Source organism: Dama dama, chromosome 15 (genome assembly GCF_033118175.1).
Source record: "Dama dama isolate Ldn47 chromosome 15, ASM3311817v1, whole genome shotgun sequence".
In the NCBI taxonomy this organism is placed as follows: Eukaryota; Metazoa; Chordata; class Mammalia; order Artiodactyla; family Cervidae; genus Dama; species Dama dama.
In genome coordinates this window covers 71,166,614-71,189,827 of record NC_083695.1, presented here as the reverse complement: position 1 = coordinate 71,189,827, position 23,214 = coordinate 71,166,614, and the positions used below count along the sequence as shown (strand labels likewise).

The 23,214-nt window shown below is 37.3% G+C and overlaps 1 protein-coding gene across 1 annotated transcript in view; it reads left to right on the top strand.

The window, feature by feature from the left end:
• The window catches only part of CFAP43 (cilia and flagella associated protein 43), a 102,414-nt gene extending 79,200 nt beyond the window's left edge, over positions 1 to 23,214 (top strand). The window contains exons 23-38 of the mRNA XM_061163155.1: positions 308 to 535; positions 2,346 to 2,552; positions 3,480 to 3,569; positions 3,864 to 3,944; positions 4,786 to 4,911; positions 7,047 to 7,166; positions 9,289 to 9,396; positions 10,525 to 10,611; positions 11,570 to 11,658; positions 13,215 to 13,428; positions 14,550 to 14,662; positions 15,915 to 16,074; positions 18,979 to 19,143; positions 20,942 to 21,022; positions 22,706 to 22,859; positions 23,048 to 23,214. Of these exons, the coding sequence (XP_061019138.1) occupies positions 308 to 535; positions 2,346 to 2,552; positions 3,480 to 3,569; positions 3,864 to 3,944; positions 4,786 to 4,911; positions 7,047 to 7,166; positions 9,289 to 9,396; positions 10,525 to 10,611; positions 11,570 to 11,658; positions 13,215 to 13,428; positions 14,550 to 14,662; positions 15,915 to 16,074; positions 18,979 to 19,143; positions 20,942 to 21,022; positions 22,706 to 22,859; positions 23,048 to 23,214 (2,190 nt within the window). The remainder of the gene's footprint in view (positions 1 to 307; positions 536 to 2,345; positions 2,553 to 3,479; positions 3,570 to 3,863; positions 3,945 to 4,785; positions 4,912 to 7,046; positions 7,167 to 9,288; positions 9,397 to 10,524; positions 10,612 to 11,569; positions 11,659 to 13,214; positions 13,429 to 14,549; positions 14,663 to 15,914; positions 16,075 to 18,978; positions 19,144 to 20,941; positions 21,023 to 22,705; positions 22,860 to 23,047) is intronic.

Below are 23,214 nucleotides of genomic sequence, written 5' to 3'. Positions count from 1 at the left end.
TATTTTTTAATGCTTAAGTACCAAGAAAGACTCAAAATATTTACAAGCAGCTGTCATCCTGACAGAAGAATATGAATATTACACACTATCAAGAACATTTTTTAGTTTCATGATTTATCCACAGTTTATCAGTTTCTGAAGCTTTCTCTCCAGCAGGTTCAGGAACTATCCATCACTTTAAATTCAGTTGCTGGCAAGACAATTAACATTTTAAAATACTCGTCGAAATAATTAAGTTGTCTCAAACTTCCTCTTTAGAGAATTCTTCTTATTGCATAACTCTCATTTCATCTTTTTCTATATTTAGCTACGGAAAGAAGTTGTAGAGGTTCAGTCTGCAATTACCTTGGTTAAAAAGCATCATGAAGAGGAGGATGAAGAAGAAGAAGAAGATGGGACAGTAAAAGATACCAGCTTGCCCAATTACATGCTTGGCAGTCTGAGTACTGATTTTAGGGTACATACCTCTTTATTGTCAAGCCAGTTGGAACTTCATTCCAGAGAGGAGAAAATCAACCAAATTATATTGCTGAAAGTGGGTGAATTTTTTCTTTATCTTTGAAAACCTCAAACTTTCCATGAAGTGTCCTGCAAAGGCTCAAACTGAAATCTAATGCCAGTCAAATGATGTATTTAAAGTACACAGAGAAACATGCAGATGGCTAGCTCCATTTTCTTTAAACAGAGCTTATGGACAAGAGTTGTTTTCATCAATATGGAGTGGGTTCTGTGATACCAGGTTTTGTAAAGAGCACCCTCCACTGGCTAACATCACAAACCATCTTTCTACAAAGATTTTTGGGAAGCTCAAAGATAAAAGAAATCCTTGAATGCCACCTTCTAGGTAACCCAGATGTCAGTTAGGAACTCCTTGTAAGATCAAGATGTGATTGCTTATCTATCTCCTTAACCTGGGGAAATACAATTTCCTCTCTAAGATTTCTATAAGTTCAGGGGTCAGGGATAAGGTATGGTGTCCTTCAGGCTCTAAGTTCCTCCTTGCTTTCAACCCAACAAGTCAGCTTTAGAACACACCACCTGTACTTAGCAATTGAAGGCTTTTGAAAACCCAGTAACTTGAGATTGCACCAATGCAGATGGTTTGATATTTAATGTTTGGTCATCCCTGTTCCTGAAAGTCTTTCAGCCCTGTCTGCAATTTGAGTTATAACTTCCTACTATGTTATTCTGCTGTCTCTTCCTATCTTTTTCTCTTCTTCATCTCCTCCAATACCTGAAATTCCTATGTATTTATACTGAGAACTGTTTAGTTATATCTTTTGGTTGCTTAGCTTCTGCTGACTTATGCCCTCAATGTCCCACCTTCCTGCCGCTTTATTAAAACCTTTTCCCTACAGGAAGTATTTTCAGGCTAGGAGAAATTCTAGTGCCAGCTGTTAAGACCATTTTCCACCCTGCTTTAATGGTTTCATCTTCAGTAGAATAGATATATAGACTGAACTCTGATGATAAGATAAAGTCTACTTTTAGTTTGACCTATCATTCTACTTATCAGTAGAGCTAGGGGCAAAGCAGTTGCCAAACCAGAGATACCTTAGTAATTGGCTGATCCAACTAGCTAGCTTGGGCTCCCTTTCTAGTTAAAAATAACCTATCCATACAGAGGAAGAATATTGTACGTGGTTGTGCTTCTATGGGAGCTTCTCCAAACAACCTCTACAGTCCATCTTTTCTTCACTTCATCTACCCAAACACGATTCCAAAAAAAAGACATTTCCCAACTTAAATGCTGAATGAAACTGTTAGTCGCTCAATCGTGCTTGGCTCTTTGCAACCCCATGGACCGTAGCCCACCAGGCTCCTCTGTCCATGGAATTCTCCAGGCAAGAATACTGAAGTGGGTAGCTATTCCCATCTCCAGTTGATCTTCCTGACCCAGAGATCTAACCCTGATTTCCTGCATTGAAGGCAGATTCTTTACCATCTGAGTCACCAGGGTAGCCCAAATACTGAATGTTGCTTTTCAAATGTTCTTATGATGGATTAAAAAAAAAAAGCATACACAAAAGTAGGGAAAATAGTCCAAAGAGCCTCCACGTATCCATTATCCACTTCAGCATTTATTAATATACCTGCACATTGAGTTACAATGTACATTTCTGGATATACACTGTGGTGTAACAGTTATGCTGTTGCCTTAATCCTGCTCATGGTCAGATGCCACTATAGATTACTGAACCAAGAAATGACTTAATGCAAACAGTGTTTTAGATTAACTTGTGTATAATTTGTAAAATGATTTTGGAGAAAAAGTAAAAATGTGGTCCCATGTTGCCAGTAAAGGTATAATACATGATGTGTTTATAATAACATTGATATTTCAGGATATTATTTACAAGGTAAAAACAGCTTTCAATAGTGAGTTTGATGCTGCATATAAACAAAAAGAGATTGAAATTGCACGTGTGAAGGAAAAAAATGTAAGGATCAAAGAAATTATTTTAGATCTGGAGTTGGAAGAATCAGTCTGGCAACCAGAATTTGAGGACTGTGAGAAGCCAGAGAGAACCCTTGTTGTGGAAAATAGTGAGGTATGATTATCTGTGTATCATCTCTCACCTTCTTTCTCACGGCATTTTCCAGGCTCTCAATTATCCTTCTTGTTTTTGCTGCTAAAAGCAACTGTATAAGGTAGAAATCTTGGTTACAAGTAACAAAATCAGCTAACATAGCCCCAGAAATAATGAGGATTTCTTTTATGAATCCCATGGAGTCCAGAGAAGATTTGGACACCAAGCCTAGAAAGAAGCAGGAACCACATACCAGAGCCTTGTGAGGGAGACCAGAAGTGTTCTTTCTTCATCTTTTGACTCACTTCTGTCTGCATTTCAGTGGCCTCAAGTAGTTTCTGTATCATATCTCCTATATTCTAGACAGCATCTGGTCCAAACGATAATCTCTTAGTCACAGGTCCAGATTTGTCTGGAAAGGGGCTCCTTGGGCCAACTTGGGTCCAGCACCGATAGCCATAGAGGCTGGGTCACATCATGGGAATGAGACTGATGGAGCGCCAGTAGTTATGTGGCCGTTACAACAGTGTGGGTTCCAGAGAAAGGGGCTCACTGGACAGCCTTCTTAAAACCCGTTTGGCACTGAGACAGTTACAATTAAATGCCTAAAGAGAACATTTCAAATATAACCATATTTCATTTATAAAAAAGTGATTCAAAGAGAATACCCTTGCTCACATGAAATGATCTTGATTACTTCAGGGCAAAAGATAAAAGTGTTGCTTAGAGGTCATAGTAACACTAACAGTCCCTGTTGAAAGTAATCATCTATTTTTCTAACTCTCTCATTTTGGATCTCATCTTCATTCCAAAATAGGAAATTGGTGGCAAAACCTGGGTATTCCTTCTATACCCTTAATTCCATCTAACCCCTTCCCAGTGTGTGGAAGGAAACTTTGGTTTGACTTTTGTAAGAATATCAGCAGGAAATTATATTTTCTCTTTCAGATTTCAGCTCCAAGACATATTAAACCGTGGCAAAAAGCCAAGGCAGAGTTGCTTGTGACCCGTGAAATGGAGCGATTGCTTCTGACACGGGTATGCAGTTTTTCTCTGGTGGTACCTGAGACCCTTTTTTTCTTTTAGGTATACTTGTTCCTAACTTGGTTAAATAGTCTTGTACTCGTACTCCACTAGAGAGACATATTAGGGCATTTGTCGTGGTCAGAGGTCACTGGAACCTCAGTGGCTTCTTCTCCCCTCCATGCATGCCACTGCCCACCCTCCCCAATCCTAAATACAGTCAGTCTAACATTGGGGTGGGGCTGTCCCTCGTGCCACTGGAGTGGTCTCTGTCTCAGTGACCCTTTCTGACCCTGGCTCTTTCCCAAGGGCCCTGACTTAAGACGCCGAGCCCTCATGGACATGATGGGAGGAGTTCTGGAAGTCAAGAAGGAAGACATTTTGAGAATGGTGAGATTCCTGGCCATCCTTATGGAAGGTGGAATGGGATGGAGCGAGCTACTTAAACATGACCATTTTTTCCTATGTGAACCTAAATTTTAGAAATTCTACAGCAATAAATATGCCACCCCCAGTGTCTCATAAGGGCTTTCCTAGTGGCTCAGACAGTAAAGAATCTGCCTGCAATGCAGGATACCCGGCTTCGATTCCTAAGTCAGGAAGATCCCCTGGAGGAGGGAATGGCAACCCACTCCAGTATTCTTGCCTGGAGAATTCTATGGACAGAGGAGCCTGGTGGACTGTAGTCCATGGTGCAGCATAGAGTTGGACATGACGGAGTGACTGACACTTTCACTTCACTCAGTACCTTATAAACATGTATTAGGCAAATAAGAAGTTTGAAACCACAGGCTTGTCCTCCAATCTGAAAAAAAGCCAACAAATGAACAACTAAAAAAGCAACTACAGTGGTTTTGGTCTCTACAGAAAGCAGGGATAAAACTTCACCTGTAATTCTCCAGATACACCAAGGAACATGCCCTTTGATACCTGACATAGGTATCCCTGGAGCTCTGACATAGTTCTAGCTATGAGGATATCAACTTGAATGTCTGAACTTATCAGCTCACAACCAGAGTTCATCCCAAACTATTCACCCTGGCTTAAGTCACAGAAAAACAGTTGTAACGTTTTTTCATATCCTTCGGTCAAAGTGTTAGGTCATTGTCTTGCCAATGTGAAGAACTATACCCTTTTAAAGGTCCCTTTTTTTAAACTGTAACAATAACTCTGAGTTTCACTGTATTGCTACATTTATATTTAACCTTGATGCTTTCCTTTATTTCTTCAGGTGATTCCTCAGCCTGCTTTCATGGTAAAACCTGATGCTTTGTGGTCTGAAGAAGAAAGGAAACACTTTAAAGAGTATGAGAAAAAAGTCAAGGAGTTAAATGAAGAGAGAGATAAGTATAGAAAGGTAAGAAGAGCAGAGGATATGGCCTACCTCACCAAGGGTTTTGTTTCAGTATCTTTTCCAATGACATTTCAAAAGGCATTTTCTCGGTGCCTTTAGAAGCCTCAGGATGTTGTTTCAGCTTAAATTCTCAAGAGAATCTGAGGAAGTGAGTGCAGATAAATTTGAAGACTTAGAACAATTTTAAACAATAAGAACACACAGCAAAATTGAAGGCTCTTATTGATTTCCCATTTTACATCATTACAATTCATTTGGTCCTTCATTCATTCTTCAGATGTTTAATGAACACCTATGACAGTATGTTCAAGGCACCATAAGGTACTGCTCTCCCTTGCCTACGTCAGTTTAAGCTGTATGCTCTTGCTGTATATGCTGTCAGTTTCAAGGAAGAGACTTGAAAGAAGAATGATGCAATCAATAGAATTCTAATTTGAGATTTTTGAAATGCAGGTCTCCTACTTTTCTCCATCCATCATAAAGAAACATTCCAACATTGAAATTGCTTACAATTATAATACAGATGTAAAAGGTGATGGTATACAACCCAGTTAACATTTATTCTTCTGTGAAGAAGGTAAAATCATACCATCATTCAAGGCTGGACAGTTTGTCAGCTTTATAGAGGCCATATTTTATGAACAACTCCTTTGAACCTATTGTTAACTTGTCCCTGTTTTTATTCACTGCAGTCCTCTAACAGTGCCCTAGCGTTTTATCCAAAATGAGTAGTTCTGAGTGCAGTAAAGATGTCAAGAAGTTAATGGAATTCAGATGCCTAAAGTGGTGGCATTTACTCCATGGTCTTGCATTGTAAAATAATCTCTTGCCTACACCTTCACCCCCTGCCCCTTGACCACGCTTACCTGGTAGAAAGTCAGCCTTGATTAAACCAGCACTCAACTTTCTCTGCATTCACACCATGCAGTGGGTGAAGAAATATAACAAAGTGTCTATAAGTTTTGCTTTTGGACAGTTTGAGTCCAATGTGACCATGGAAATGTTATTATCTCTCAAAACCTCAGTCTCCTCCTCTGTAAAATGGGCATTCTGGAACCTTCTTTCTGTACTATTGTGGGGATGCAAGAAGGCAATACCTGTAGTTTTCTTAGCCTTGCCCCCGAACTCAGGAAATGACCCCGTGTTAGCTATTTTAAAGAATAAAAATAATAGTTCACACTCATAGTATTAAAAAAAAGATAAAATCCCGAGATCATTAAAAAAAAGAAAAGAAAAAATGCTCCGTGGTTTCACTCTGATGACCTTGGGTTCAGTTGAAACCAACAGTCTTTATTGGGTTCTTAAATCTGCTAAACGATGCTATTCCCCCCAGCTTTCAATTTCCCCCTGGTTTAACCTGGTGGATCTTTTTTTAAAATGCAGGTTCAGATCCTTTCATTCTGAGGACAGAGAAAGCCCCTGAGACTCTACATTTCTATTGAGCAACTGTGTGGTTCAGCTGCGGCTGCTGGTTGGTGGACTGCACTTTAGGTGGCAAGATCCTAGAGGACCATGTCATGTGCTCTCCTCTGTCCTCAGACTTCCAACACCCGACCCTCAACTCTCCCCTCAGTTTCACTCAGAGAAGAGGAGCAACTAGAAGAGATTTTCCTTTCCCTTCTCCCACCACATCTACCACCCACCTGCCTTGAATCCATGGATCCTTCTTGCCTTTCTGTTCCTCGTGGGTAAAACGGCCTTGTAGCCCCCACAGCTGGTGTCCCACTGCGTGCACTGAGTCCCGTCCCATTCACCTGTTTGATGCTGTTACTCCAGCCATCTGCCCCATTTCCCTGCAGCATCAGTTTGCCCCTCTCTGCTGGATTTTTCCATAGATGCATGCTGTAGTCTTACGTGTTGTATACATCTTTTATATTTACAAAAGAAAAAAGACTCCTTTGAAGGTTTGTAAAAAAAAAAAAAAAAAAACCTGTATTATGGAAAATGTCAAACATATATAAAAGTAGAGAGACAATATAACAGACCCAGGAGTAACATCTGTGGCTGAAGGGGAAGCCCAGAACACCTCACAAGGCCTGCCCTCCACCTGCCCCTTCCTTTTGGCAAAATGTAAACAATCACTTCCTAAGAACATCTGATATTCCTACATGTTAACTTTGGTGCTGATTTCCTTTCAGTCTTTAGAAACAGAAATGAAGAAACTTCAAAATTCTATTCAAGAAAGCACACAGAATTTTGACAAACATTTGAAAAGACTCTTTGAAAGGAGAGTGAAGGCAGAGATGGTTGTCAACCAGGTAAATAAAAGCCTCACTTATATGACATTCTTTTAAGGAGCCTCCAAGGCCTTTCACTCTTCTCAGGATAAAGACCAACACCCTGTCTGGCAGGAAGGCCCTGCACTGGCTGGCCCTGCCTCCTGTTCCAGCCTCATCTGTGCTACCCTCCCTCCCACTTGCCATGCTCCATCCTCTGCCCCCTGGTTCATACCTCCTTGCTCCCAACTCTGCCAATAATACTCTCTTCCAACCTCTTTGCTTCCTGCTCTATATTTACCCATCTGTCAGGTCCCAACTAGGTTAGATCTTCCTGTTACATACTCTGTTCTTTTACTTGCTATCACTTAGTACAACTGAATTTTAATTTATTGAGTTACTTTTTAATGCTCCCAATACTAAGCTTCATGAGGGTAGGGACTGAGTCCCTCTTGTTCATCCTTGTATTTCCAGCAACCGGCAAAGATTGGGCTCATCCTATATGTAGAATGACCAAATAGTCAACATGCCCCAAAAAAGTCAGATGAAAAATCTGACTTACCTTGATTCAGCAGTAAGAATATAAATGAAGTATACAATAACTTAAAAACAAGAAGACAAAGAATAAAGGCTTTAAATTCTGAGGAAAAATTATTCCTAACCAATGCTATGTCAGACCAAACTATTAATTGAATGTAAAAGGAGAGTAATGATATTTTGAGAAATGCAAGGTCTCAAAATTTTTTGTGCACCCATTCTCTGCAAGTTAATGGAAGATGAAAGACATATTTAAAACATCCTTTCATACAAGTGAAGTCACTCAGTCGTGTCCGACCCTTTGTGATCCCATGGACTATAGCCTATCAGGCTCCTCCGTCCATGGGTTTTTCCAGGCAAGAATACTGGAGTGGGTTGCCATTTCCTTCTCCAGGAGATCTTCCCGACCCAGGGATTGAACCCGGGTCTCCTGCGTTGTAGGCAGATGCTTTACCATCTGAGCCACCAGGGTAGATTTTCATATAAGACAATGAGGAAATTATTAAAGGCTACTATCAAAAGGAGTCCACTTTAAAAGATCCCCTAAATGGGACAATTTAAGATTCAATAATGATAACAATTGCAATTAATTGAAGCCTATCAAATTTATTAGCTTAATGAATTTGTGATATTTTAAAAATAAAAATGCCTTCAAAGGATACCAGTTTGTTATCTAAAAGCTAATAAAGTGTCAAGAATTTACTCTGCTTTTCTGTATGAACTACACTGCTAGGTAACCAAATAGCAGATAGGGAGAAGCATACCTTTATGAAAGGATTTCAATTAATAAGTGAAGAAGGAATGATAAAAATATAGTATCACCATTTTGCAGCTCTCAAAGGATTAATGAGCCTAAGCACTGAGATCTACAGCTGCTAACGTCTCAGAAAGAAAGACAATTTGATGCTACCTGTTTCCTGATTAAAAAACACCATGTCCCCTATGGTCTTTGTAAAAGGATCAGACACAGGTCTGATCTGTACCCTGACCCAGCTACAAATTTTCAAGAAACACATGGGATAAAAGACTCTGTGGAATTCACCATAAGTAAGCAGTGAGCAAAACTCAGACTAGGTAAAACTACAGATAACTACAAATAAATGTGAGGGAAAGAAAGGGCTGAAAGAGAACCTGTGGATAATAATAGGCTTTCAAAATGTGATGGTTTTTTCAACAGACAAGTTATACAGTAGTGCCCAGAAGATGCGTATTTGGGTAATAATACTGTAAAGAAACACAAGGAAGTGATTACCCTAAAAGTTAAGACAATGGTTATTATTGGAGTTGAGATTAGGATGGGGACACATGGAAGGGCTCTGGTTAAGTTCCAGTTCTTGAATTGAGTGGTGATTACAATGGTGTTTGGCCTTAATAATAACTCATTAAACTATACATTTGTTTTATGTGTTTTCCGATGTATATGTTTTATCTTGCAATGAAGATTGAAGAAAGGTAAAAACAACTGAGTAGTTATTGCAAGTTTATATTCCCTTTTTCTTGAAAAGAATTTCTCTTTCTTGCGTGTCATAAACTTGCTTGGTGAGTGCCAAGTCTGTGACCCTCAATAGAAAATCCTTTCCCAGGTGGGCACATTGATCGTTTTTCCCCTTTAAAAATATTTCTACAGGAGGAATTGAAAATAAACAACCTTGTTTTCTCTTTACTGTTGGATGAAGAAATAAGCTCCAGAGAAACATTCCTGAACAACTACCTTGCAAGGAAGCAGGAGGAGAAGGTAAATACAGTGTCTGATATCTGAGTATCAGCAGCTTCTGACCAATTGCTCCCATTTGACAAGAGTCCACACTCCTGCCTGGCCCCTTCTTTCTTTCTACATTCCTTCTCAAATGTGTGTGTGTTCCTTGGCTCCCTGTCTGGGACTTTTAACCACTGACTGGCTATGGGACCTTGGACAAGACATAACCATTAAAGCTATTTTCAAGCTCTTCTCTAGGGCGTATTCTCTCTGGACCATTTGGCACTCTGTTTCACTAAATATGTAAGTAATGGGTTAGCTTATAGAATGAAAAGCTGTTAATATTTTAAAAAATGCTAGTAGATATGTTTCACGAAAGAGACAATGAATGCTTGTCACATAATAATTTTCAAAAGATGTCAGCTTTTATTAATAGTATTAATAAATGACATTTATGAATGAATGATTTAAAGTATCATATGACATTCACTTGTATTTGGCAGACACTCAGAGGCAGGCAGGGGGATGAGAAAGCCATTTAATGAAAATAAGAAAGGGCTTCAGCTGTATCCTGATTAGGAGTTATTGGCATGGGGAAGCCTGGGGCAAGTTAATTAGAAGCTGGGCTACCTATGTGTTTGGTTTGGGAAGCAGATTTGGCTTTCCCTGGTTGGTCCTCAGTTGTGGCAAAAATTAGGAAAGCTGAAAGTTATTGACCAAGTTCTGACAGTTTAGGGGCCAATCACTGCAGAGGTTGTGGTTTCAATTCCTGGCTGGTTGCAGACTGTGACTCAGTTCTGTTTTTATATATGGCCTGGCCATCCTCCATTTACTAATATATATCCAGTCTCTCAGAGCCCAGGCCCACACGACTCCCAAGCCTGTGCAATTTCATCACCCACACTGCTCTGCCAAGGGAGTATTATGCTCCCTGTCACTTACACACTCATCTACAGAGCTGGCTACACTTGGAAACAGGTGATGGGTGTTTGTCCTTTCAAGGCCTCTAGCCAGTTTACTTTCTTCTATGAATGTTATCTGTACTTGATACTTCAATTCACATTAATCTTGTACTAAGGAATTCCTTGTTCTTTTTAGTATGCTCACTATTTGTATTTATCCTGAAAACTCTCCAGTTCCGATCTTCTATTCCTGATGTTATTCTAGAACCAGACCTCAGAGGCCATCCGGAAGTCTAGAGAAGACCTGGATATGTACAAGGAACACTATGACAACTTACTGGCGGAAGACAAAGTGAGAGCTGTTGCCTCAGTCACTTCCCAATATGATAGCATTGCTGCTGCCTGGATTTGGGGAAGATTAAAAGGGACACCATCTAATCTTCTCATAGAATTTTCTCCTACTGTAATTCTCAGTTGTGGGTAAACTCCATTCTATGCCATTGTGCATTTCTAAAAATCACTGTGTAAAATAAATTTTTGTAAACTTCTCTGGTTTAAGCTTTCTCTTGCACAAAAAAGGAGAGAGCTCATCTAGACTTTAGAGCCTTTCAAACTTCAGGTTGCGATCCCCCTTAGTTGGTTGTGAAATCAATTAAGTAGGCTATGACCAGCAGATTTATAAATGGAAAAGACTAGGATAGAAAAGCAAACAGAAGAATATAATGGAATATAACAAAATAGAGGTAACTTGTCTGTTTTACAGGTAAATATTATTTTGTGAAATATATATTTGTAAAATACATTTGTAAAATATATTTAGAACTTCAGTTCTAAATAAAACCCTAGTGGCTCAGACAGTAAAGAATCTGCCTGCAATGCAGGAGACCTGGGTTCAAACCCTGGGTCGGGAAGATTTCCTAGAGAAGGGAATGACAACCCACACCAGTATTCTTGGCTTAGAGAACCCCATGGACAGAGGAGCCTGGAGGGCTACAGTCTATAGGGTTGCAAAGAGTCGGACACTACTGAGTGACTAACACTTCACTTTCACTTCAGTTCTAAGTGATTTCTAAGACCTCTTATATATGAAATAATATTTTTAGATTACTGAGGTGCTTCTTTTTTAAGGTAAATCTTTGTGAAATCCTTGCACTGTGAGTGGTCACCCTTTAACAAGTCTATGTTATAAACCAAGTATTCATGGATTTTTAAAAATCAAAGTGATACAATTAATATTTTAAAGAGTATTGTCACAGATAAAAGCCTTCTGAACAAAGTTGCAATCTTGGGAATGATATGTTTTTCTTTAGGTTCTGGATCGCAGCTTTAAAAAGGAATTTTCTGAAATTCCCAGTCATCAGGTGGATATACTCTACAAACTTTTTAAACGCCGACCAAGGTTTGTTTCTCCTTTGCTATCATGTTTCTGAGAAAAAAAAATTGTTATTAGATTTCAGCTTTTTCTCCCAATTAGTTCATAATATTCAGTGTGACATCATTTACATGAAAATATCCAAGTATTTTGATCTTAACTCAGTTTTTAAAAGATTATTATATCTTACAGTAGGCAATGAAAACTGATGACTTCATTATTTAGAAATTAAGTGTCTAGGTAATCATAGTGCTATTTTGGGTTCTGTTTTATACATGAAAGTAGTTCCTGACAAGATATAGATGGCAGACAGATTTATAAACTGTTTTTCCCAAGATGTGTTCTAACACGTATGCATCCCTTGTGGTGTGAATTGGAATTACACATAAAAGGCTTCCAGGACAAAATAAGTTTAAGGATATACAGGGTTGAAAATGATATATAATTTTCTTTACTGAAGAACATTTCAGAACTTTCTGTAGCCTTTGCATCCCACATGAGAAATAGAGTAGGAAGTGTTTTCCAGACCCTTTCCTCAGAGCATCTCATGTGATTGTGTTCAAGACAAAGTTTGAAAAATGCCAGTATGAATGACTGACAATAACCATTACCAAAATAGTTCTACAATGTCTGATTTTGATACTTGAGAGTATCAAACAATTAATTTCACAGATTTCCAAATTTTTACCTATACAGATTTCCGTAATTTTAAAATCAAACATAATGTAGGAATCATGGAGTTTGTCACAAAGGTATAGGCTTATCTGCGTCTAAGATACAAACTGATTCTCTCACCTTTGACAGATTATATGCAACCTGAGAAATTCAGCCTAGAACAAACCTTGTATCTTGGTTTCCCTGTTTTTAAAGGAGTGAGTTATATATGCCTATGAAGAAAGAAGTGAGACCTATCGAAAGGCAGTAGTGGAGAAAGTATAAGCTGTATTGTCTGGCAGCATTAGCTTTAAATACTAACTCCACACCTATCAGACCTGTGGCCTCAGTCAGTCACTTCTCTCAGAGACTCACTTCCTTCTAGAAAAAGAGGATAACTATAGTAACTTCACAGCATATTGCGAGGTACCTTGAGAGTGAGTGCTGATACAAATCTCGGTACCCTTCTCTTCCCAGCTGCAGCCCAGGGAAACAAAACTAATCCATAATGTAGGTAAAAAAGAGGCACTTCTCCAGTTGCACATATAGCTGAACATATTCCAGGCTATTCACCTGCAACAAGGACATCAACAGAGGATGTGTGGGTCAGAACCAGGGAACATCTGTACTTCTCTCAGGCCTTTACTTGCCTGCTTAAAATGCCCAGAAGGGAGACATTTTCTTGTGCACTTAAAGCTTCCAGTGCTGATTGCAGCTAGGGACATCTGTAGTCCACTTAAGGTCATGTCTGAGGATCCCAGAGATGTCGGAAGGTCCCAGCAGGTGCTTTTCCCTTTGGAGTAATCCACCCACTAACCACAGGGAAGTGCCATGCAGTGTCACACCTCTGCTAAAGGTTATAGTATTTAACAGTGATGTTTTGTATGTGAAAATGTGAAACGTTGATGGGCTTTTATTGATAATACCAGGATTCACAAACACAAAGTACATGCAGAAACAACCAGTCTTGTGCCTTTTGGAGAGCGACCAGGATCCGGGAAATTGAATAAGGATGCCTTTGCCCAGTTAATGAAAGCCATGGATGACTTGGACAGTATTAATAATATGCCAGAAGGCTTGGACACCTCCGTCTGGGAACATTTCTGCATGACCAGAAGAGCAAAAGTGGAAAATGAACAGAAAGTATATAACATTTTATCATTCTACTTTATTTCATTTCACTTAGTATGCTAGTATCAAATATATAGTTTATGGTGGTCAGTCCTTCTAGAAAAGCTAATTATTTAGGTTTCCCACTAGGGTAGCAGTTAGTAATATTAATAATAATGATAAAGAAATAAAATATTAACCTTAGTCCGATTGAGGGCTAAGTACAGGCCCACTTGTAGACACACTGTCCAAAATGACAAGCATTAGCCACACATGGTTATTTTTTATGTGAAATAAATGTGGACAGTTCTAATTGAGACATGTTGTTACTGGAAAATATGGGCAGAGTTAGAAGACTTAGTATGAAAAAAGGAATGGAAAATGTCTCAATATTTTTTATATTCTTTACAGGTTGAAATGATAATGTTTTAGATATATTGTGTTAAATAAAAGAGTAAAGTTAATTTCACCTGTTTCATTCACTTTTGTAATATGGCTCCTACAAAATTTAAAATTATGTATGCAGCTGGCATTGATGGCCCACATGACGTTTCTCTTGGACAACACTGTTATATTAAGACACAACTTCTTCTGTCTGCTCTGGTCTTGAGTAGTGTTCATCTCTTTTTGCATAGACTAGAATTATATTTCACCAGAACCAACTAGAACCAACTTTATAGTTTTGCTAGAATGTTTGTTCAGTAGCAATTTGAGAGTGTGTTTAGTTGGGAAAAGACTCCTTCCTCTTGTTGCTTCTTGACCACACCCTGCCTCCACTCCCCCAGATTCCCTAAATTTGGTGCCACATGAGGGAGGCTGTCATATTTTTGTTGAAGTATCTATGATTGTAAACTTTTATCTAAGATGTTAAGATATAAGAAAAACCCTAGCTGCATGCATATTGTCTTTCAGTGAGAAACAATTTTGACAGTTTTGGGGGATACTTTTCTAATTATTCATGGGATGTGCCATGTAAATTTCAAGTGTCTTTATTTCATAATGGCAGGGATTTAAATTTTTGCTAATTTATTAGAAAGTTGGACTTAAGGTTTTGTAACAAAGTTAAAAGATGTATATTTCTCAAAGTAAAATTAGTTTGCTTTTATTTCTAAAGCTCTATATGTTCTGAGATGTTTGTGGTTTGATTTCCTCAGGTAAAGCAGAAAGCTGCTGGCTTAATAGAAATGGTGGCTTTCCTCCGGAGAAGAACTGAGGATGATGAGAGGGTGCAACATGAAATTGAAAAAGTGTTCCATGAGCTCATCCTGTAATTTGAACCTTTCATTCAACGTTCATATTTTCAAAATCTGAGCTAGGGCTAAATTAAGTTGTGTTATCACAGGCGGAGAGTGCTGGCTCACTGGTTTACAGCTGGCACTGACTTTACCTATACATGCTTTATAGCTTCTCTTTGAGAAAGTGCATTTTGTTATGTAAGACCTTATTTCAGAATGAAGTTTACCTTCATGCTTCCTGTTCTTACTGCAAACCATCAAGTTGTTTTTTTTTTTTTTTTTTTACTTTTCAGTGTTTTTCCTTCTTAGAATTTGAAGTATAATTTACTTATATTAGTTTCAGATGCACCAATAGTGATCTGATATTGCTATACATTACTCAATGATCTCCATGATAAGCCTCATTAGCATTTGTCATCATACAAAATTCTGATAATATTATTGACTATATTTATATTCCCTATGGTATACCTTACATCCCTATGACTTACTTAACAAACATGTAAGTTTGGGGAAAGGCTTTTATTTTAATCTCCTTCCACATAAAAATACAAAGAATATGTCTCTGCTAGTAAGTACTTTTAGGCTCAAGCCACACAAAAAAACAGTGTGGAAATTTAAGCAGATATCCAAGAAATTTCCATCTATATGCCTGATAAGCTAATATTTTTCTTCAGGGGAGCTTGTTGCATTTTCCTGAGTAACTAAGGTACTGTCTTATGTCCTTGCTTCACTTTTAGCCATATTTATAGTCACATTGATAAATAGTTCTCTGATGTCTCCAAATTCATCATTAAACATCATTTTCAGATCTAGGTGATAAGCAGGAATATAAATTACCTAAAAATAGATTTGATAAGTAGCGTGCAGATTAAACATTGTTAATATAATATGAGAGATCAATACATGAAGTAGATTTGTTATTTGGTAGTGTCTCTATTTTTTTCCACTTACATTCAAAAGCATATTAATCTTTTCTTAATCATGAAGTAAAACTTTATGAATGTGTTTCTGTGCATACCATTCTGTAAGCAGCCCAAGTGTAATTCCATGTCAGCAAGAAAAGAAGTATCACAGAGATCTCTAGGAAAGCTTGTCACTAGAAAAGTATTTTCCACATTAATCTCCAGTGCATTTCCCTTCAGCTTAAGGAAAATTAATTTTGAATTTTATACTCAATTTTTATATCATACATATTTTATTGAAGGTATATATCAAATGATAGGTGAAATTTGGAATATAAATATGTCACGACTACTTACTTTGAAGTCTTTTTCAATTTAGATTACAGGAAGACAAAGCGAAATTCCAGTTGAATTTGACGATCCAAATCCTCCTTAAACAAGGACAGGTAGAACTGGAGAATTTCCAGTTAATGCTGGATTATTCTGATGCGATCCTCATCAACAAGGTCATAATTGAAGACTTGAATTCTGTGATTCGGGTAATTAGCATTTTTTAAGAAGAAAAAAACAACATATCACCTGCTGTACCAAATATTTTTCATATTCCCCAATTTCTATGGGAAATCATTTTCATTCAGTTGAATCAGTAGGTGATCCCTACCCTGAAGAAGTTTACACATGTGTCCAGGCCCCACCTCTAGGCATGGATATATTTTTTAAAACTTCCCAGATAATTTTAAGGTAAAAAGAAGTTCAAGATCATAGAATTAAATGTCCATTCTAATATACCATTATTTTGTTAGAGTCAATTTCCTCTATTGATAATTTCCTCCTTATCAATTTCCTTATGATAAGTTTGATAAGCTTAGATAATTGATTTCAGATCTTGCTTGTTTTTTAATATAAACATCTAATGTTATAAATTTCCTTCTAAACACTATTTTAGCTACACTCTACAAATTTTGATAGTTTGTATTTTTATTTTCTTTCCATTTAAAATATTATCTAATTCCCCATGTAACTTTCTATTAGAAGTTACCATGGGTTATTTAGAAGTATGTTATTTAATTTTCAAATATTTGGGAATTTTGTGCTATTTGGAAATTATGTGCTAATGTTGTTACACATATTACTTGCTCGTAACCCACATTGCATTACTATTGTTCCTTTAGGCAGTCTTTTAGAGTGATTAAAAATAAAGAAAAAATGATTTTCTATTTCCCTTCAATTTCACTATTTCAAGAGATCTTTCTTTGCGTGGATTGAAGTTTCTGGTTTGTATTATATACCTTCTGCTTAAAAAACTTCTTTCAACTTAACTGAATTGTCTGCTGTTAATGAATTCTGTTTTCCTTTGTCTGAAATTGTCTTTGGTTCACCTCTATTATTGAAAGATATTTTGCTGGGTTCTCTGGATTGACAGATTCTCTCTCTTTCTCTCAGTCTTTTCACTTTAAAGTTGTTCATCTTCTTCTGGCTTACAGAACTTCTGACAAGATGCCTACTGTATCTTTTTAATCTTTGTACCTCTTAATATAGTGTGTCTGCCTTTGAGATTTTCTCTTTATCTTTGATTTTCAGCAGTCTGAACATGTGTCTAGGAGTGTGTGTGTGTGTGTGTGTGTATATGATCCTTTTAATGTATTCTTGACTTTGGTTTTCTAATATATTTTGTCCAGGATTCTTGCATCCATATTCATCAAGGATATCAACCTATAATTTTCTCTTATTGTGGTGTCTTTTTCTGGATTAGATAACAAGGAAATATTGTCCTCATAAAATGTTTGGAAGTATTCCCTTCTTTTCAATTTTTTCTTAAGTGTTTGAGAAGGATTTATATAAGTTCTGGTATGTTCTATTTTCACTTACATTCCTTGCAAAGTATTTTCTAATACTGCTTATGATTTCTTCTTTGACCCTATTGATTATTTAATAATATATGATTGAATCTCCACATATTTGCAAATATTCCAGTTTTCTTTCTGTTATTGATTTCTAGTTTCATTCCCTTGTAGTCAGATCAGACACTCTATATGATTTCTATCTTTTAAAATGTATTTGGATTCATTTTATGGCCAAAATATGGTCTGTATTTGAGAATACAGAATAGTGTGTGTTCTGCTGGTACTGAGTGAGGCGCTCTGTGTATGTCTCTTACGTCTTGTTCAAATCCTTTATTTCCGTATTGATCTTCTATGTACTTAAAAACCATGAGATAAACAGTTCCACGGAAGAGGGAACCATGTACTATATCAATTACTTGACAAGAGCATGGTTGCCAACTCTCAGTGGAGTGTTGGTGCAGGAGCTCAAATGGTGATGGCTGAAGAAATAATATGAAGTGAGGAAGTTGAGACCAGGACTATTAATAAATCTTATGAAAAATTGACTGAAAGAAAAGCAAAGAGGAGATGTAGTAGTTTGACAGAAGTGTTTCTCAACCTCAGCACTCCTGGCTTTGGAGCTGGGTGGTTATCTGTTGGAGAGCGCTCATGTGCTGTGTAGTATGTGGAGTTTAGCAGCACCCCTGGCCTCTGCCTACTCTGTGCTAGTAGCAATGCCTCCCCCTCCAGTTGTGTCAGCCAAAATGCCTCCCAATGTAGTTGAATGTCCGCTGGTGGGGCAATATTTTGCCCATTTGAGAGATACTGCTCCAGAGATTTGGGAGCTGGTGTTGACAAGATCAAGGGTATGATCATGGGAGCCGGATGGATGAGCAAACAGAGAAAAGATGATTGAAAGTGAGAAATTCGAGGAATTGAGGCCAAGCAGTGATCAAAAGATAAAAATAATTTTTAAAAAGAGTAATAGTTGGCATAGTCTAATGGCATGATCTCAAAAAAGCTAAGTTCTCTAAGGAGAAGAGAGGAAAAATATAAAATGTTAACTGATGGAACTCACATACAAATTTATTTTAGAATCTTAGTAGCTTCCCTGTTAGCAATCTGGGGGCACAGCTTCATGAAAATATTACTGAACTTCATGTAGTCCATTTGAAATGAAGTATAGAACATCCAAATGATTAAATATCATGTTTAACCCATTCAATTTTCTTGTTTTTCCACTAGCTACCAACCAGATACTGTTGTGCCTAGTGCGTTAAACTACAATCCTTTATCATTAGTGTCAAAAAGCAGGGGAGAATAGGGGCATAAACATGTACAGATTGATGATGGCAGAAGGAATTCCTGCCTAATCATTGACATAAAAGCAAATTGGCTATGCCATTCAAATTATCTTATAATCCTTTCTGTTTAGTAACTATCTTGCTTTATATCGTGATCAGATTGTACCCATGAAGTAATTTTTAATATCTGCTACATTTTTAAAAGAAGATAGAATTATCTCTTCATTCCAAGTGTTTTCTAAGAAAAACATTCAGCTTCAACTATTCTGAATGCAGAATATTATATGAATGCCAGTTTTTTTTTTTTTTTTTTAAGGCTCAAGGACAAAAGAAAGTTGCTAGCATGATGGAAAGTAAAGAAGTCCATAAAGGAATATTTCAGATTGAGTGGGAACATAAGAAGATGGAGATGGAAATGGAAGATCTAAATCAGAAGGCTTGGGATATTCAGATGCTGTTTTTTTCAAGAGATCGTCAGAAGGTAAGTTTTCCCTGTGCTCCACTGTATAATTTTAATTTCAGTCATTAATGTATTCACTCATTCAACCAAGATTTAATAAGATGCTCTGTGATGTCAAGCATATCCTATGCATAGTATTTCAGAATGTGACTATGGATTCTGCCTGTTTCTTCTAGTAGTTTACATTTGCTGCCTCTGGTTCTTTGTGACCCAGTCAGTAGTATAGTCCTATATTGCAACTCACCAGGAATTTCCTAATTGTCAAATCTAGTGATCCCTTTCCCAGTCATCACCATCCCTGTAGTATTTGACCATTGACCATCTTCATTCTCTCTCTCTTTTTTTTTCCTTTCTGGCCAGGAGCATGTGAGATCTTAATTCCCCAACCAGGGATCATACGTACGTTTCCCCAAAAACCCCCCTGCCCCCACAGTGGAAGCAGAGTTTTAACCACTGCACCTCCTGGGAGGTCCATCTTCATTTTTAATATTGCCTGTTGTTTTGGTTTTAATCATCCCTCCTTTCTCCTATATTTCTTCCAACATGTCAAATCACTCTGCCTCTTTTCCTGATTTCTCTTTTGTTTCTACCTCTTAAGTATAGTGATTAAGATTCTGCCCTCAGCTCTGTTTCTTTCCATATCCTCTCCTTTGATGATTTCTCTTTTTCTAACTTCCATGATCACTCCTAAGACTCATCCAAGCTTTCTGGATTCCAATTCCAATCTCACTTCTCTGAACCAGACCTTTCTCAAGCTCTATTTCTGTGTTACCTCCCAACAGCACCTCTTCTTATTTTGCTTATTTCTGTTCTTTCAGCCATTCACTTGGGGTTAAAGTCGCTGTCCTCTGATTCCTCTCCTTCCCTTCCAAACCTTGCCTAGTGTATCTGTTTATTCCCTCATTCTTTATGCCTCTAGCCTTTACCTTGCTTCAGTTCTTCCTTTTTAATGGTTTCAAGAATTTTATAACAATCTTCTAACAAGTCTCTTGACTTTGGGTTTTTCTCTATCTCATCTATAGATTCACATTCCTATTCAGCTCTAATAACATTCCTACTCTGCTCCATTTTAAACTTCCTCTTCTTACCTGGCCAATGAATTTTCAAGTTCTTAAGTGGTGTTGAATGTCCTTCAATCTTTCTCAAATTCATTCCCCGTTACTCTTACACATCAGTATTCTCAAACCAAACTGATTCTATTTTCTAGGATTCTATCTCTGTGCCTTTGCAATACTGGTTCTTCTACCTGGAATATTTTTCCTCAATTTTTTTCACATCCTGAATCTATCTACTTTTGAGGGTCTGATTTAAATGCCACCTAATCCATAAGCCTTTTGATTTCCCAAGCTCAGAGAAATCATAGCCCATCTCAAACCAACTTTTAATTTGCATGTCACTTATATATCTTCTGGCAATTAATCATATTACTTATTCTCTTCTTGATGTCTAGGTCATATTATCTATCTTTGTTATCTCCCTCAGTATCTTTAACTATTAGTAGGGTATTGTTAATATGGAACTCATGAAACACTGTCAAATGAAACACAGTAAATATCTGCTGAGTTGAATAAATGAATGAATGAGAAAATAAACTAGGCATTGGTAGTTATTAATATATAGGTGAGTGCATCAATAACTTATGTTTAAACTTATGTTTATAAGTAAATATTATGGCACAAAGTAAAATCAATCCTCACTTGGATAGAAATTTTTTATGAGAAACAGGAACTTCCCAAACTAAGATAATCTTTATAAAATTATCTCTTGGAAGAAATAGAGAAAAATATACTTACTTTGTGATTTCTTTTTCCTCTCAAAGTACCTAAGTGAACCAAACTATGAGACTCTGATTGCCATTCAGATTGGAATAATGGAGCAGACTATTGATGTTTTAGATAAGGTAGGAATCAAAGATATTGATCATTATATTTCCAGTATTTGTGAATGATTTGAACAAAGTAATAGTTTTCAAACCATGAATTCAAATAGAACCTACCAAGACTTGGTCTTTTATAATGATATTCAGGATGTAATTCAGTTCAGTTCAGTCGCTCATTCGTGTCCGACTCTTTGCAACCCCATGGACTGCAGCACCTCAGGCCTCCCTGTCCATCACCAACTCCCAGAGTTTACTCATGTCCATTGAGTCAGTGATGACATCCAACCATCTCTTCCTCTGTCGTCCCCTTCTCCTCCTGCCTTCAATCTTTCCCAGCATCAGGGTCTTTTCCAATGAGTCAGTTCTTTGCATCAGGTGGCCAAAGTATTAAAGTTTCAGCTTCAATATCAGTTCTTGCAGTGAACATTCAGAACTGATTTCCTTTAGGATGGATGTAATTAGAGCTCCCTAAATAGCATCTTTGCAACCATGACCATTGTGGTAGCCTGAAGCACTTTAAAAAATATTTTAATTTTATATTGGAGTATTGTTGATGAGTAATGTTGTGTTAGTTTCAGGGGTACAGCAAAGTGATTCAGTTATACATATATGTGTACCCATTCTTTTTCAAGTTCTTTTCCCATTTAGGTTATTACAGAATACTAAGCAAAGTTCCTTGTGCTATACAGTAGGTCCTTGTTGGTTATCCTCTTGGTTTCCCTGGTGGCTCAGATGGTAAAGTCTGCCTGCAATGCAGAAGACGTGGGTTTAATCCCTGGGTTGGGAAGATCCCCTGGAGAAGGAAATGGAAACCCACTCCATTATTCTAGCCTGGAAAATTCCATGGATGGAGGAGCCTGGCAGGCTACAATCCATGGGGTCACAGAGTTGGACACAACTGGGTGACTTCACTTTTTGTTGGCTATCTATTTTAACTATAGAAGTGTGTTTATCTAAATCCCAACCTTCCAATCTGTTCTTCCCCCCACCCTTCCCCAGCTCCATAACCATAAGTTTGTCCTCTAAATCTGTATGTTTCTGTTTTGTAAATAAGTCCATTTGTATCATTTGCTTTAGATTCCAAGTGTAAGCAAGATCATATGATATGTCTTTGTCTGACTTACTTTACTTAGTATAATAATCTCCAGGTCTATTCATATTGCTGCAAATGGCATTATTTCATTCTTTTTCATGACTGAGTAATATTCCATTATATATATGTACCACATCTTCATTCATCTGTTAATGGACATTTAGATTGTGAAGCACTTTAACATCCTTTGGGGCTATTGGAGTGTAGGTGAATTTCCTGTTTCACATTCGGTTATGATTTATGTAGTAGAAGTGTTGATAGTCTTTCCTTGGCGTTGTAAAGGCTTTGTTTTACCCTAACTGCTTGAGCACTCAGTTTTGAGTGTTTAACATACGTAAGATGGAAACAAAGTACTCTCCAGGCTGTGTTCTTAGAATCTCTCATTTCTAAGAATATATAAAGTTTCTTCTAAAATGTGTATTAACATACCATTCTATCTTTCAACAAATAATTTAAGTACCTACTGTGTGTGGGCATTATGCTAAGCACTAGGGGTATGGTGGTAAGATATCTTATGATGACAATGTGTTTCAATTTTAAGAATAATATCTTTATAAAATATTTTCTTTCAAAATTATTTTTGTGGGATGTCCTGGAAACAAAAATTTCAGACTCACAAAAAGAATGTGGAGAACTGCAAAAAGCTGCTTAAAAAACTGAGAAGGTTCAGCAATCAAAAAGATATAGCAAATTATACCCTAAGTTGCAATTTACGAGAAGAGCTGGTGGCTGTCTCAGAGAGAAAAGACATCTGTAATGCAATGGGTGAGATTTTTTTTTCTTTAATTAACTTTCAGTTTGTTTAAAAGTAATCAGAATTCCTAAAATCTGTACAGTGGTTATAAAGCTACCAGTATTTGTTCCATACGTTTAGCTATTTCAGAGTGCTGTTTCTGTATTTTAAAATGTAGATAATAATTCAACTAATTCCATCTTCTTCATTTTGGGGATAGGGTCTAAACTGACTTGTGAAAAGATTGCCAAAGAACGATACGAAAACATGATGCGACAACAAAAGTTAACAAAAATTTCAAAAGAACAGGCTGAGCAGATTTCAATACTACAGGCTGAAGTTGAAAGATTAAGAATGAAAACATTTCCTGCTCTTGTTCAAATGTAA